This window comes from Somniosus microcephalus, chromosome 2 (genome assembly GCF_052327205.1).
Source record: "Somniosus microcephalus isolate GS21.2 chromosome 2, FLI_Smic_1.0, whole genome shotgun sequence".
NCBI classification, from domain to species: Eukaryota; Metazoa; Chordata; class Chondrichthyes; order Squaliformes; family Somniosidae; genus Somniosus; species Somniosus microcephalus.
In genome coordinates this window covers 267,963,265-267,978,480 of record NC_140988.1, presented here as the reverse complement: position 1 = coordinate 267,978,480, position 15,216 = coordinate 267,963,265, and the positions used below count along the sequence as shown (strand labels likewise).

The following is a 15,216-nucleotide window of genomic DNA, read 5'->3' as shown; positions in this document are numbered from 1 at the left end:
CTTTATGATGCTCCTTAAAACCTACCTCTTTGATCAAGCTTTTGGTCACCTGTCCTAATATCTCCTGATGTGGCTCGGTGTCAAATGTTTTTGATAAGGCTCATGTGAAGCACCTTGGGACGTTTTACATTAGAGGCACTTTATAAATGCAAGTTGTTGCTTAATTAATATTTCCCAAGGGTACAGACATCACGCTACACTCAATAGTCATGGTCGCGTGTTGGAGCCAAAATTCAGCTGTCCTATATGAATTTTGCTCCCAAAGCCGATTTGAATTTCCAACTTAAGCACATGGGAAAACAGTTTAAAAATCTCTTTCCACAAAAGAGCAGGCTCTTGACCACCCATCCCTGTCAAGTTGTACCATGGAGGCCACATGCTGGCAAGGAGCACGTTCCAATCAAGGCAAGGACTTGTTTCAGATTGGGACTACATTGTATAGTAACATGAGGAATAGTTGTTCCCCCTAAGTTAGCAAAATGAGTATGATTCAGTCGATAAAATAAAGCAGAATGAATGCCCCTCCCCTTTGTATTACTTATCTAACTTTGGTACAAGTACTTGTAAACTGTGTGTGTAAATGTACAAATCACTGAAGCCAAACTAAACATTGGCTAAATTTGAAAAGTTAAGAGATTTCACCTTATGATAAATTACAGCTTCATCCCCATTGAGTAAACTCTTCCCCTCCCCTCAACAGGTCTGTATGTGTGCATATATAAAATCTAAGAAGCACATCCTTAACCGTATTTAACTGATGCTTTGTTTTTATGTGTAACAGGTACTGTCTATCAACAATATGAACCAATCCTTTTCCAGTCTATGTGCAACCCATTCATTTTTCGATGTATAGATGGTGTGTTGATTGATGGGAACGACAAAGGGATTTCTAAAGTTATTTATAGGTAAGTTTTATTCACCTTGTAGTTCCAGGTGTGAACACAGAGTGCATTTTAAAAATCCTGGATGCACCTGTAATTTTGTGAAAGTAGTCTATTGTGGGAATTTATAACTGAATTCAGTGGCTCATCCCTCCCTATCTCTGTAACCTACTCCAACCCTCCAACCCTCCGAGATGTTTGCGCTCCTCCAATTCTGGCCTCATGCGCATTCCCGTATTTTCATCACTCCACCATTGCCGACCGTGCCTTCAGCTGCCTAGGCCCTAAGCTCTGGAATTCCTTCCCTAAACCTCTCCACCTCTCTACCTCTGTCTCCTCCTTTAAGATGCTTCTTAAAACCTACCTCTTTGACCAAGCTTTTGGTCCTAATATCTCCTTATGTGGCTTGGTGTAAAGTTTTATTTGATAACACTTCTGTGAAGTGCCTTGGGACCTTTTTACTATGTTAAAGGTGCTATATAAATGTTATTGTTGTAATAGCAACCAAGGGGATGACTAGGTGCTCTTTGTACAATTTACTTATTATTCAAAGATTGTAGGATTTTACAAGACTCCTGATTAATATATAATTAATCTTCTAGTAAATGTTATGCTTCAAATCAGAACTTAAGTATAACAGGAATGAATGCACTGGTACGTTGGAATTTTCCCCTTGAGTTAGGTATGCTTATTTAGATTTCCGATATTAGTAACTAAAGGATTAAGAGCAAGCTCAGAGCAATTAATGAGTTCTTAAGGACTTCACCCCTTAAGCATTGACTGTTAATTCTATTAAATGTTTCCTGATTGGATTTAGCAATATGTCAGTGAGTCATATCACATTCTTAAAACAGAAACCTTGTTGTGTGAATGCCCCTCATAATAAATCCAGACACTATTGCTTATGTTACTGAATTACATAGAAAGTACAAGATATACTGTGGAAAACATGCCACCGATGTCCAATAGTACACTTGGGAGAAACCATTTTTTAGAAAGTGATTTTTCAAGAACCAGTGTCTGTGTAGTTCATATTATTGTCTCTTGAAAAGTGCATTCTTTCCTGAATGGACTAATGCTTTATAACAACCTTGAAAAATTTGTTGTCATAAAAAATTACTTAACTCCAATGTACATAATGTTACATCTTGACTGCTGGTAGAGGACTGCAGAACTGCTCAGCTAGTGCTGTGGGGGAGGGTTTAAACTAAAATGGAAGGGGGTTGGGAACCTGAGCAGGGAGACAAGGATAAAAGCAAAAGATAGGAAGGAGAAAAACAAAAGTGGCAGTCAGAGAAATCAACGGTTTAAATCAAACGTGGCCACAGTAAATAATAATTCTAATAGGTTTAAGAGCGTTAAAAAAACAAGCCTGAAGGCTTTGTGTCTTAATGCGAGGAGCATTTGTAATAAGGTGGATGAATTGGCTGCGCAAATAGAGGTAAACGAATATGATTTGGTTGGGATTACGGAAACGTGGCTCAAGGATGGCCAAGACTGGGAACTCAACATCCAGGGGTATTCGATATTCAGGAAAGATAGGCAAAAAGGAAAGGGAGGTGGGGTAGCATTACTGGTTAAAGAAGGGATTAATACAATTGTAATGAAGGATATTAGCTCTGATGATGTGGAATCTGTATGGGTAGAATTGAGAAATACTAAGGGGAAAAAAACATTAGTGGGAGTGGTATATAGACCTCCAAACAGTAAAGCGGAGGTTGGGGATCGCATTAAAAGAGAAATTAAAGAAGCGTGCAATAAGGGCACAGCAGTCATCATGGGTGACTTTAATCTACATATAGATTGGGCTAACCAAATTAGTAACAATACTGTGGAGGAGGAATTCCTGGAGTGTTTACGGGATGGTTTCCTGGACCAATATGTCGAGGAACCAACCAGAGATCAGGCCATCTTAGACTGGGTATTATGTAATGAGAAAGGATTAATTAGCAATCTTGTTGTACGAGGCCCCTTGGGTCGGAGCGATCATAATATGATCGAATTCTTCATTAAGATGGAGAATGAAGTAGTTGACTCAGAAACTAGGGTCCTCAATCAATTTAAATAAAGGAAACTACAATGGTCTGAGGAGCGAGTTGGGTAGGATTGATTGGGGAATGGCACTCAAAGGGTGACGGTGGATAGGCAATGGCAAACATTCAAAGACCGCATGGATGAACTACAAAATTTGTTCATCCCAGTTTGGCATAAAAATAAAACAAAAAAGGTGACTCAACCGTGGCTAACAAGGGAAATTAGGGATAGCATAACATCCAAGGAGAGGACATACAAATTGGCCAGAAAAAGCAATAATCCTGAGGATTGGGAGCAGTTCAGGATTCAACAAAGGAGGACAAAGGGGTTAATTAAGAAAGGGAAAATAGAATATGAGAGTAAGCTTTCAGGGAACATAAAAACTGACTGCAAAAGCTTTTATAGATATGTGAAGAGAAAAAGATTGGTGAAGTCAAGCGTAGGTCCCTTGCAGTCAGAATCGGGGGAATTTATAATGGGGAACAAAGAAATGGCAGACCAACTAAATACATATTTTGGTTCTGTCTTCACAAAGGAGGACACAAATAACCTCCCAGAAATACCGGGGAACATAGGGTCTGATGAAAGGGTGGAACTGAAAGAAATCAGTATTTGTAGGGAAATGGTGTTAGGAAAATTGATGGGACTGAAGGCCGATAAATCCCCAGGGCCTGATAATCTACATCCCAGGGTACTTAAGGAAGTGGCCCTAGAAATAGTAGATGCATTGCTGGTCATCTTCCAGAACTCAATAGATTCTGGAACAGTACCCATGGGTTGGAGGGTAGCTAATGTTGCCCCACTATTCAAAAAAGGTGGCAGAGAAAAAGCGGGGAAGCCTGACATCGGTAGTGGGGAAAATGCTAGAGTCCATTATAAAAGATGTAATAGCAGAGCACTTGGAAAGCAGTGACAGGATCGGACAAAGTCAACATGGATTTACAAAAGGTAAATCATGCTTGACTAATCTACTGTAATTTTTTGAGGATGTAACTGGTAAAATAGATAAGGGAGAACCAGTGGATGTGGTGTATTTGGACTTTCAGAAGGCTTTCGATAAGGCCCCACATAAGAGATTAGCATGCAAAATTAAGGCACAAGGGTTTGGGGGCAAGGTATTTGTGGTGTATGTGCCTTTAAGAGCCCCTGTGTACTGTAATGCCGGTCATTCGGGCTATATAAGCCTGTATAGTGTCTTGTATCTTTTAGTTCACCTCCAGACTTTGTTCAGTAAACACCTGATAAACCAACTCCTGCATTCCGTGTCTCCATTAACACACGGATACAACAGTGGCGACGAATTGGAAACGGACTTACCTGCAATTCGGCAGCACCTCAAGGAGGTCGATTCCTCAGACGAAAGTCGAAGAAAAAAAAAGGGGGAAAAAAACTGTGGTTTCACCAGCTAGCCGGGCTGGTGGCAGGTACTGCAATAATCCTTCCTGGGCGGCGGGCTGGGGCTCGATCGGCTGGCTCTGCAGCGGGGTCGAGCAGCGAAGGCGGAGGCAAACAGAGACGGAGGGTGGAGCACTCGGGAGACGGCCAGCGCTGCAAAGCAGGTCGGCGTTCGGACCAAGCAGAGGGAGGGAAAAGTCCCAGAGAGTCCGACGGGAACGAGTCTCCAACTATTAAAAATATCTGTATAAATAAAAACCGCGGAGAACAGCGTTGTCAGCAGCGGCAGCGGCGGGAAAGCGCAGGAGGCGCCATTTTTTCTCGGCAGGGAAGAAAGGAAAGCGCGGGAGGCGCCATTTTTTTTTCAGGATGCCTAAGACTGGCAATATTACTGCTTTCGATAGTGATGTAGAGGATTGGACCACATATGTGGAAAGAGTGGAGGTATATTGCACAACGAATGAAATAGAGGATGATAAAAAGGCATCGGTACTTCTAAATTTAATGGGCGCAAGGACATACGGGCTGTTACGAAACTTAATCACTCCAGCCAAACCGATGGACAAGAATTTTAAGGAGATTGTTGATACCCTACAGGAGCACTTAAACCCAACACTGCTGCTGATAGCGGAACGATTCAAATTCTTCAGGAGGAATCAGCACAAGAATGAAAGTAACACTGATTACCTCACCGAATTAAGGAAGCTGTCAAAGCACTGCCAATTCGGGGCAGGACTGGCAGATTCTGTTCGAGACAAATTCGTCTGCGGTCTCCTAAGTGAAGGAACACAGAAAAGGCTACTTTCTGAGAAAGATTTAACACTGGACAAGGCTTTTAGTGTAGCTGTATCATACGAAGCAGCAGCAAGAGGAGCTGCAGAGATACAGCAAAAGCCACAGGACTTCGGCACCCATGAAATGACACAGGGTTTCGAGAGATGTTATCGCGGCGGCAGATCCACCCATGATCAGAGGGACTGCTGGTTCAAGGACAAAGCATGCAGGCAATGCGGAAAGATGGGACACATTGCACGTGTATGCCGATCTGGAAACAAAAAATCCACTGACAGAAAAAAAATCAATAAGGAAAAGTACAGAAAGGTACAAATGATGACGGACAGTAGCTCCGAAGACCAGAAGAGCGATAGCGACTCCGGAAACGAGAGACTAAGCTGTCTCAAATTACATAATGTAATTGCCAAAGAAGATTACCAGACCATTTGGGTTACCCTCATGATAGCAGGGTCCCCAGTTAAAATGGAGCTAGATACAGGATCAGCTCTGACCATCATAAATCGACGGGATTACGAGCGGCTATTTCCGCATATACCTTTGAAAGACACATCCATTATCTTGAAAACATATACGGGGCAGAAAGTATACCCCAGAGGGAAAATAAGGGTGCCTGTTGTATACAACGGCAAGGAAATACAGAAGTTGTATTTATACGTTCTGCAAGATGGTGGTCCACCGCTGTTGGGACGTGAATGGATCAGGAAGATACGTTTAGACTGGCACTCCATCCAGGCACTGACGGTGACCAGTAAGAAAAAAAATGATGATGACGTCATACCTGAACGATTAAAAGACATCTTGGCCAACGCCAAAGAAGTGTTTCAACAGGAACTAGGAACCTTGAAAGGCGTCACCGCCTCAATAAAAGTGGAAGATGCGGCAATTCCCAAGTTTTTTAAGGCAAGGCCGGTGCCATACGCAATTCGTCCAGCAGTCGAGGCAGAGCTGGAGAATTTGGAAAAGGCAGGCGTGTTATCCAAGATAGATTGGAGCGAGTGGGCAACACCCATCGTCCCGGTCATGAAGAAAATGTTGAATAATGATAAATCTGAACAGAGAAAAATTCGCATCTGTGGGGACTTCAAGGTGAATGTAAACCCGGTCCTTCACACGGTACAGTATCCTCTTCCGAGGATAGAAGATATTTTCGCCTCACTATCCGGAGGGAAACGTTTCACCAAAATTGACTTGGCACAGGCATATCTACAGATGGAGGTTGAGGAGGCCTCTTAAAAAGTATCTCACGATAAACACACACAAAGGCCTGTACCAGTACAATCGACTGGTTTTCGGAGTAGCATCAGCTCCAGCTATCTGGCAAAGAGCTATGGAGCAAGTCCTGCAAGGGATTCCGGGGACTCAATGCTACCTAGACGACATCCTTGTAACAGGAGAAAACGACAATGAGCACCTTGCCAATTTGGAGCAGGTGCTCACTAGGCTGAGAGAACAGGGCCTACGAGCAAATCGCCCCAAGTGCGAATTTTTCCAGAAACAAATATCATATTGTGGCCACATAATTAACGAAGAAGGGTTGCATAAGTCACCTGAAAAAATTGAAGCGGTCATAAAAGCCCCACCACCTGAAAATGTCTCACAATTAAGGTAATTCCTGGGATTGATAAATTACTATCATAAATTTTTACCGAACTTGTCAACTGTTCTGCACCCTCTTAATGAACTGCTACAAACAGGAGTAATTTGGAAATGGAGCGAAGACTCTAAACGTGCCTTCCATAAATGCAAAGGCTTGATCACGTCCAAGGAAGTTTTGGCTCATTACAACCCATCACTGCCAATCAGACTGGCGTGCGATGCATTCCCTTACGGCGTAGGAGCGGTATTATCGCATAGATTCCCCGATGGCTCGGAGCGGCCGATAGCTTTTGCGTCACGCTCATTGAACTCAGCTGAGCGTAACTATGCCCAGATCGACAGGGAAGCACTCAGCCTGATATGGGGAGTGAAGAAATTCAACCATTACCTACACGGACAAAAATTTACCTTGTTGACTGACCATCAACCCCTCGTCTCCATATTCAACCCTAAAAAGGGCGTTCCCATTATGACAGTGCAAAGGCTACAGAGGTGGTCCCTTTTCCTAGGGGCAGACCAATATGACATAGAATACAAAGGATCAAAACAGCATGGAAATGCTGACGGTTTATCGCGTCTACCGTTGCCAACGGTAGAAGAGGCACCTACAGTGGACCCAGTGGAGATGTTCCACTCAACCATAGTGGAATGTCTACCAGTAACAAATTCTACCATTGAAAAGGAAACGAGAAATGACCCGACTCTCTCACGAGTCTCCAATTTAACGGTGAAGGGATGGCCAGCACATGGCGAACCACTGTTGCCAGCATTCTCACAAAGAAGAGAACAGCTGTCAGTGTGCCGAGGAACCTTGATGTGTGGATCCAGAGTGGTGATTCCACCCAAACTCCAGGATAAAGTGCTAAAGGAGCTTCACGAGGGGCATCTGGGTGGAGTGAAAATGAAGAACCTAGCCAGAGCGTTTGTGTGGTGGCCAGGTATCGATGGAGACATCAAAGAAATGACCAAGGGCTGTCTAGGATGCCAGAAGGTCCAAAACGCCCCACCACAAGCCCCTCTACATCCATGGGAGTGGTCCTCATCTCCATGGCAAAGGGTACACATCGACTTTGCTGGTCCATTTATGGACTCAATGTTCTTAATCGCGGTTGATGCACACTCCAAGTGGCCGGAGGTAATAAAGATGTCCTCCACCACCACGGAAAAAACCATCACAGTATTAAGGACCATATTTGCCAGGAATGGGCTGCCTGAACAGATCTGTTCCGATAATGGACCGCAATTTGTGTCCGAAGAGGGCCTAGCGCTGCAATTGGCGCCGGTTCCTAAATTGCCTGGGGCCCTTCCGCGGCGGTAGACCGGTAGCGCTGCGCCGGCACCGATGACGTCATCGGTGTGCGCAGCGTCCCGGTTGCCGTGGTAACCCGGCCCCAAGCCGAAATTCAGTTGCGGCCGCCTCGCCAGTGGCAGCCGCAACTAAGACTCCGGCAAACGAGTGTTGCCGGAGTCTGCGCCGGCGCTTTAAGGAGGCGCGGCGGCCGGCCGCTTTCCCGCCGGCCGCCTGCCCGCAGCTCCCTCCCCGGACTTCTCCCCACCCCCCCCCGGAACAGATGCAAGCCCGGCACTTGTCCGAGGTGCCGGGCTCATTTTTGAAGAGATTTGCGCGGGCCGCGGCCGGGTGCAGGCAGCTCCTCCTTAACGGAAGGAGGAGGCCTGCACTTCCCGAGCCTGCCGCACCGCAGTGGGGGCCGCAGCGCCGGAATAGCGGCGCGTTGCGCCAGTTTTCAGGCGCTAAAACCCTTCAGTAGCGCCGGCAGCCGTTTGGGGGCGGCGCTACTGAATTTTTGGCGCGCGCAAAGGGACTTAGCGCCGGCGCTAACTTCCGGCGCTAAAGCCCTGGCGCAGCGCAAACTCAATTTCTAGGCCAATGTTCTTAATCGCGGTTGATGCACACTCCAAGTGGCCGGAGGTAATAAAGATGTCCTCCACCACCACGGAAAAAACCATCACAGTATTAAGGACCATATTTGCCAGGAATGGGCTGCCTGAACAGATCTGTTCTGATAATGGACCGCAATTTGTGTCCGAAGAATTCAGGAAGTTCTTAAAAAACAATGGGGTTAAGCACTACACGTCCGCCCCATACCATCCCGCCACCAATGGATTGGCTGAAAGGTTTGTCCAGACCTTCAAGAAGGCCATAAAGGCCATGGGTAATGAAGACATAAAAGTACAGCATAAGGTAGATAACTTCTTGTTTGCATACAGGAATGCAACACGTGGTTACAAACCAAACTCCCGCCATGATGTTTTTCAGTAGAAGACTAAGATGCCGGCTGGATTTGATCAAACCAAACATCAGAAGGGACGTAGAGAACCGGCAATTTCAAGGCCAACTAGAACTTTCCAGATAGGTCAACAAGTTTTGGCCCGGGACTACCGTACCGAGAAATGGCAGCCTGGAACTATTTGCACACGACTAGGACCGCTGATGTATACCGTGGACATTGGAGAAAGCATAATAAGGTGCCATGCTGACCAGATCATAGAGTCATCCGAAAAGGGACAACCTACACCACAACTCTATACACCTAATGATGAAGCAGAGATACCCATAGTATCTACCTCCGATCCGGTGATACCGGAACCAGATGAACCCGACACTGGCATTCAAACCGAATCGACCTTGCCAAAAGAACCTACTACACCACCAAAAACTACTACACCACCGAGGCGTTATCCGGACCGAGTCAGGAAGCCTCCAGAGAGACTAACTTATAATTGATTAACTGCAGCAAATGTGTAGATTATTGTTCTTGTAAACATGTTAATTAATGATTACTTAAAAATGTTATGTACTGGTTGTCTAGAAGGGGAGGAATTGTGGTGTATGTGCCTTTAAGAGCCCCTGTGTACTGTAATGCCGGTAGTGGCCACTCGGGCTATATAAGCCTGTATAGTGTCTTGTATCTTTTAGTTCACCTCTAGACTTTGTTCAGTAAACACCTGTTAAAGCAACTCCTACATTCCGTGTCTCCATTAACACACGGATACAACAGTATTGACTTGGATAGAGAACTGGTTGGCGGACAGAAAGCAAAGAGTTGGAATAAACGGGTCGTTTTCCGAGTGGCAGGCAGTGACTAGTGGGGTACCGCAAGGATCGGTCCTAGGACCCCAGTTGTTCACAATATATATTCATGATCTGGACGAGGGAATTGGATGTAATATCTCCAAATTTGCAGACGACACAAAGCTGGGTGGGAGGGTAAGCTGTGAGGAGGATGTCGTGAAACTCCAGTATGATTTGGACAGGTTGGGTGATTGGGCAGAAACATGGCAAATGCACTATAATGTGGATAAATGTGAGGTTATCCACTTTGGTGGCAAAAACAGGAAGGCAGATTATTATTTGAATGGCAATAGATTGGGAGAAGGGGAAGTGCAAAGAGACCTGGGTGTCCTTGTGCACCAGTTGCTGAAGGTAAGCATGCAGGTGCAGCAGGCGGTTAAGAAGGCAAATGGTATGTTGGCCTTCGTAGCAAGAGGGTTCGAGTACAGGAACAAGGATGTCTTGCTGCAGTTGTACAGGGCCTTGGTGAGACCGCACCTTGAGTATTGTGTGCAGTTTTGGTCGCCTTATCTGAGGAAGGATGTTCTTGCCATGGAGGGAGTGCAGCGAAGATTCACCAGGCTGATACCTGGGATGGCAGGAATGACGTATGAGGAGAGATTGTGTCGATTGGGCTTATACTCACTGGAGTTTAGAAGATTGAGAGGGGATCTCATCGAAACCTATAAAATTCTGTCAGGTCTGGACAGACTAGATGCAGGAAGGATGTTTCTGATGGTCGGGGAGTCCAGAACCAGGGGTCATAGTCTAAGGATAAAGGGTAGGACATTTAGGACTGAAATGAGGAGGAATTTCTTCACCCAGAGAGTGGTGAACCTGTGGAATTCTCTGCCACAGAGGGCGGTGGAGGCCAGTTCATTAAATATATTCAAGAAAGAGTTGGATATATTTCTTAAGGCTAAAGGGATCAAGGGATATGGGGAGAAGGCAGGGACAGGGTACTGAATTTGGATGATCAGCCATGATCTCATTGAATGGCGGAGCAGGCTCGAAGGGCCGAATGGCCTACTCCTGCTCCTGTCTTCTATGTTTCTGTGTTTCTATGTTTCTGTGTTTCTATGTTTCTGTGTTTCTGTGTTTCTGTGTTTCTATGTTTCTATGTTTCTATGTTTCTGTGTTTCTGTGTTTCTGTGTTTCTATGTTTCTGTGTTTCTATGTTTCTGTGTTTCTGTGTTTCTATGTTTCTATGTTTCTGTGTTTCTGTGTTTCTATGTTTCTATGTTTCTGTGTTTCTGTGTTTCTATGTTTCTGTGTTTCTATGTTTCTGTGTTTCTATGTTTCTGTGTTTCTGTGTTTCTATGTTTCTATGTTTCTATGTTTCTGTGTTTCTGTGTTTCTATGTTTCTATGTTTCTGTGTTTCTATGTTTCTGTGTTTCTGTGTTTCTATGTTTCTATGTTTCTATACCTTGAAGCTCTGTAGAGTAAGAGACAACTTGGAATACACTGCAGCAGAGGTAAGCATCCCAACTAACATCGCAAGGTACATGTGTTATTCTCAAATAATCTTACCACTCCCCTCCCCGCTGAGGAATTCTTTGCTACCTCATCCAAAGTAAGATTTTGGCATGCACCCGCCCCCCTCCCCATATAAATAGAGCAGTTTTTTTTACCATTACCTCCCAAACCTGCAACCTCTACCACCTAGAAGGACAAGGGCAGCAGGCGCATGGGAACACCACCACCTCCAAGTTCCCCTCAAAATCACACACCATCCTGACTTGGAAGTATATCGCCATTCCTTCATCGCCGCTGGGTCAAATCCTGGAACTCCCTCCCCAGCAGCACTGTAGGAGCACCTTCACCTCACGGACTGCAGTGTGTAAAATTCGCAAAATTTCTACATTTCCCCAAAAGGTTATTAGTAATAAAAGGGACCCTGCGTGGACATTTTAATGAAAAGGGCACCCAAAGATGGCGGCCGCACCTCGTGGCCAAAAGCCTGCAAGATTTAAAAAGCTTGGACTCTGTGGCACGAGCAGCTTTTGGGAAATTGAAATCCAAGCTGCAGTTTCTGTGAAGAGAGACTTTTGTGTTTTGAAAGCAGACAGGACTTTGAATTATGCATTAAGTCAAATCGGAGACAGATCAAAACCAGTGAGGCCTATACTTAAGGCCATCAAGTTGTTTGCATAAATAATCGGAAACAGCTTAGGGAAGCCATCGAAGCTGGGCAGGCCGATTAAGATGTATTAATAACAAAAGCAACTCAGGAATCAGGCCAGTAGGTGCGATTACCGGCCATCTAAAAACGGTTAGTTTAGATTGCTACAATTATTTAAACTAGCCCGCCAAGATTGGGACAATGAACTAACCTGATTTGTCACGCAGATAAGGGCCATCCGAAGGAGTATAATTGTAGGCCCACTGGCAACCTTCTCTCTCTGCTCTCTGCCCTTGCTCTTGGCTCCTGCTCTGGCCCCTCGCCCTCGTGGCTGCTGCTCTTCCCCGTCCCGCGCTTACCGCCCGGCCACTGCCCATGCCTTTCCCATTCCATCAGGAACGCCCGGCATTGCACCAGGCGGACACGGACAAACCAGGCCATGCCAGGCGGGACGCGAGGAGGCGAGACGAATGGGAAGACGATTGAAGAAAAGCTTCGACTAATCGGGCCTTCAATCCAGCTCACCGTCGACTATCTTCATGCAAACTCCAACTGCCGGCCGAGGAAGAGGAACCATCATCCCTGCGAGGTAAAGTACCCAAGCAGAAACTTTAACTTTGGGGTACTTGTACCTGGATGACGCCCTTGCAGCACCCCGAGACCACGTGATGACGGCAGGCCCCAGAGAGCACAAAGAGCGAACCCCAAACCCCACCGCTGTTTTGAATTCAGCAGATCTTTTGATTGGTGAGCATGAATTCTGGCCCCTCATAGCTTAATCTAGTTAGGTATAGGGGGTGGGATAAGGATAAGGGGATAGTTAAGATAGTCATTTTCCCTCGATGTGCTGTGTGTTCCCCATTCCCTGTATTAAGTATAGTTATTTTGTACTTGCCTGTAATTTTATACTAGTAACTTTTCATAAGATTGTTAATTTCTGCTTTAATAAAATCTTGGTTTTCTCACTTCCAAACCACCTGTCTACTCGAGTCTTTTCTGTATCGCCGCCTGTACCTAAGTCCGGTGTCTAGAACCCAGGGGCGTGGGAGCGATTCGAACCGCTCATAAACAGTCAGAGGCATAACTGACTGGGCGTACGTGCCACCCCACACCACCCCCTACAAGTGGTTCAAGAAGGCGGCTCACCACCACCTTCTCAAGGGCAATAAATGCTGCCTTGCCAGCGACGCTCACATCCCATGAATGAATTTAAAAAAACACTGATCAACATTTCGGCCCCTCAACTGAGGAAATTCACGTCACTTTTCCTCCCCACTGAGCAAGCTCATGGCACTTTTCCTTCCCCCTCCCCCCCACAACAGCAAGAATTTAGCCCTCTACCCTCCCCTACATAGCAAGTTCTTAACCTTCACCCGTACCACCCCACTGAGCAATTTTTCTGCCCTAACCAATACCACAACCCCTCCCCACTGAGAAAGATTTCAACCTTTTTCACCACTCAGCAACTCCACTGACCAAGTTATTGGTCCTCTACCCCTACACAGAGCAAGCCTTTGGACTTCATGTCCTCTCCTCACCACTAAGCCCTCAAAACCTCCCCACACTGAGCAAGATTTCAGCCCCAGCCCCGACAAACAAGATTTTGACTCCTCCCTCTATTGTTTGCATTTTCTGTTCCAACCCACCTATTAGCTGCCAATCCCTCCTTCCCTCAACCCTCTCACAGACTAGCCATACTCCGCTTTATTTCCTCTCTTAGTCACCCCAAACATTTTCCTATCTCTCCCCTCTCCTTGCCCCATCACCCTCCCCTCCGCTCTCTCCTCATCCCACTGTGTTCTTCTACCCCACTACTGTTTTCTGCCTCCCCTCCGCTCTCGCCCTCCCTTCTTCGCTCCCCTTACCCTCTCTCTCCCTGTTCATCTTTCCTGCCTCTCCTCTTCTGCCATTAACCCATTCTGCTTCCCTGTCCCCCTCCTATTTGCCTCCTCTTCACCCTCCCTGCTCTTCAAAATTGATTCCATTATCCCCCATTCATTAACCCTGCTTGACCTGAAAAATTCAAATTGTTATGACTACCCTTGCGCAATGTCACAGGAGAGCGATTAGTTATTTGAACTTTTTCTGAAGTATGAAAAAAATTCTGCTGCTTCTAAGTATGCTGCATGGAACTGAAGAAAACCGATATATTGAAGGATCACTGCACTGCTTTTTGTTTTAATTTTGCTTTTAGTAACACTCTTCTTACCATAATTTGAGATCAATTTGAATAAAATGCCTCCAGTAAGAGGTTACCATTGGGTTTGCATTCCTATTCTCTTTGTAGATATGTGAAGAGAAAAAGATTGGTGAAGTCAAGCGTAGGTCCCTTGCAGTCAGAATCAGGGGAATTTATAATCAGGAACAAAGAAATGGCAGACCAATTAAATACATAGTTTGGTTCTGTCTTCACAAAGGAGGACATAAATAACCTCCCAGAGATGTCGGGGAACATAGGGTCTAATGAGAGAGAGGAATTGAATGAAATCAGTATTCGTAGGGAAATGGTGTTAGGGAAATTGATGGGATTGACCAGGGCCTGATAATCTACATCCTAGGGTACTTAAGGAAGTGGCCCTAGAAATAGTAGATGCATTGCTGGTCATCTTCCAAAATTCTATGGACTCTGGAACAGTTTCCATGGATTGGAGGATAGCCAATGTAACCCCACTATTTAAAAAGGGTGGTAGAGAAAAATGGGGAATTATAGACCGGTAAGCCTGACATCGGTAGTGGGGAAAATGCTAGAGTCCATTATAAAAGATGTAATAGCAGAGCACTTGGAAAACAGTGACAGGATCGGACAAAGTCAACATGGATTTACAAAAGGTAAATCATGCTTGACTAATCTACTGATTTTTTTTGAGGATGTAACTGGTAGAATAGATATAAGGGAGAACCAGTGGATGTGGTGTATTTGGACTTTCAGAAGGCTTTCGATAAGGTCCCACATAAGAGATTAGCGTGCAAAGTTAAAGCACACGGGATTGGGGGTAAGGTACTGTTTTGGATAGAGAACTGGTTGGCAGACAGGAAGCAAAGAGTTGGAATAAACGGGTCTTTTTCCGAGTGGCAGGCAGTGACTAGTGGGGTACCACAGGGATTGGTGCTAGGACCCCAGCTATTCACAATATATATAAATGATCTAGCCGAGGGAACTAGATGTAATATCTCCAAGTTTGCAGACGACACAAAGCTGGGTGGGCGTGTGTGCTGTGAGGAGGATGCAGAGAAACTCCAGAATGATTTGGACAGGTTGGGTGATTGGGCAGATGCATGGCAAATGCAGTATAATGTGGATAAATGCGAGGTTATCCAC

General features: G+C 45.4%; 1 protein-coding gene across 3 annotated transcripts in view; it reads left to right on the top strand.

Annotated features, from left to right (window-relative positions):
* The window catches only part of setd9 (SET domain containing 9), a 46,810-nt gene that overhangs the window by 11,302 nt on the left and 20,292 nt on the right, over nucleotides 1-15,216 (top strand). Inside the window, exons 3-4 of one of the 3 annotated variants that reach the window (XR_015074335.1) lie at nucleotides 782-905; nucleotides 12,294-12,486. Coding sequence is in view for 1 of the 3 variants with exons in the window: in XM_085971850.1 (XP_085827976.1) it covers nucleotides 782-905 (124 nt within the window). In the remaining 2 variants the exon portion in view is untranslated. Of the gene's footprint in view, nucleotides 1-781; nucleotides 906-12,293; nucleotides 12,645-15,216 lie in introns of all 3 variants that reach the window. The other 2 variants (XR_015074334.1, XM_085971850.1) reach the window with 2 other exon arrangements.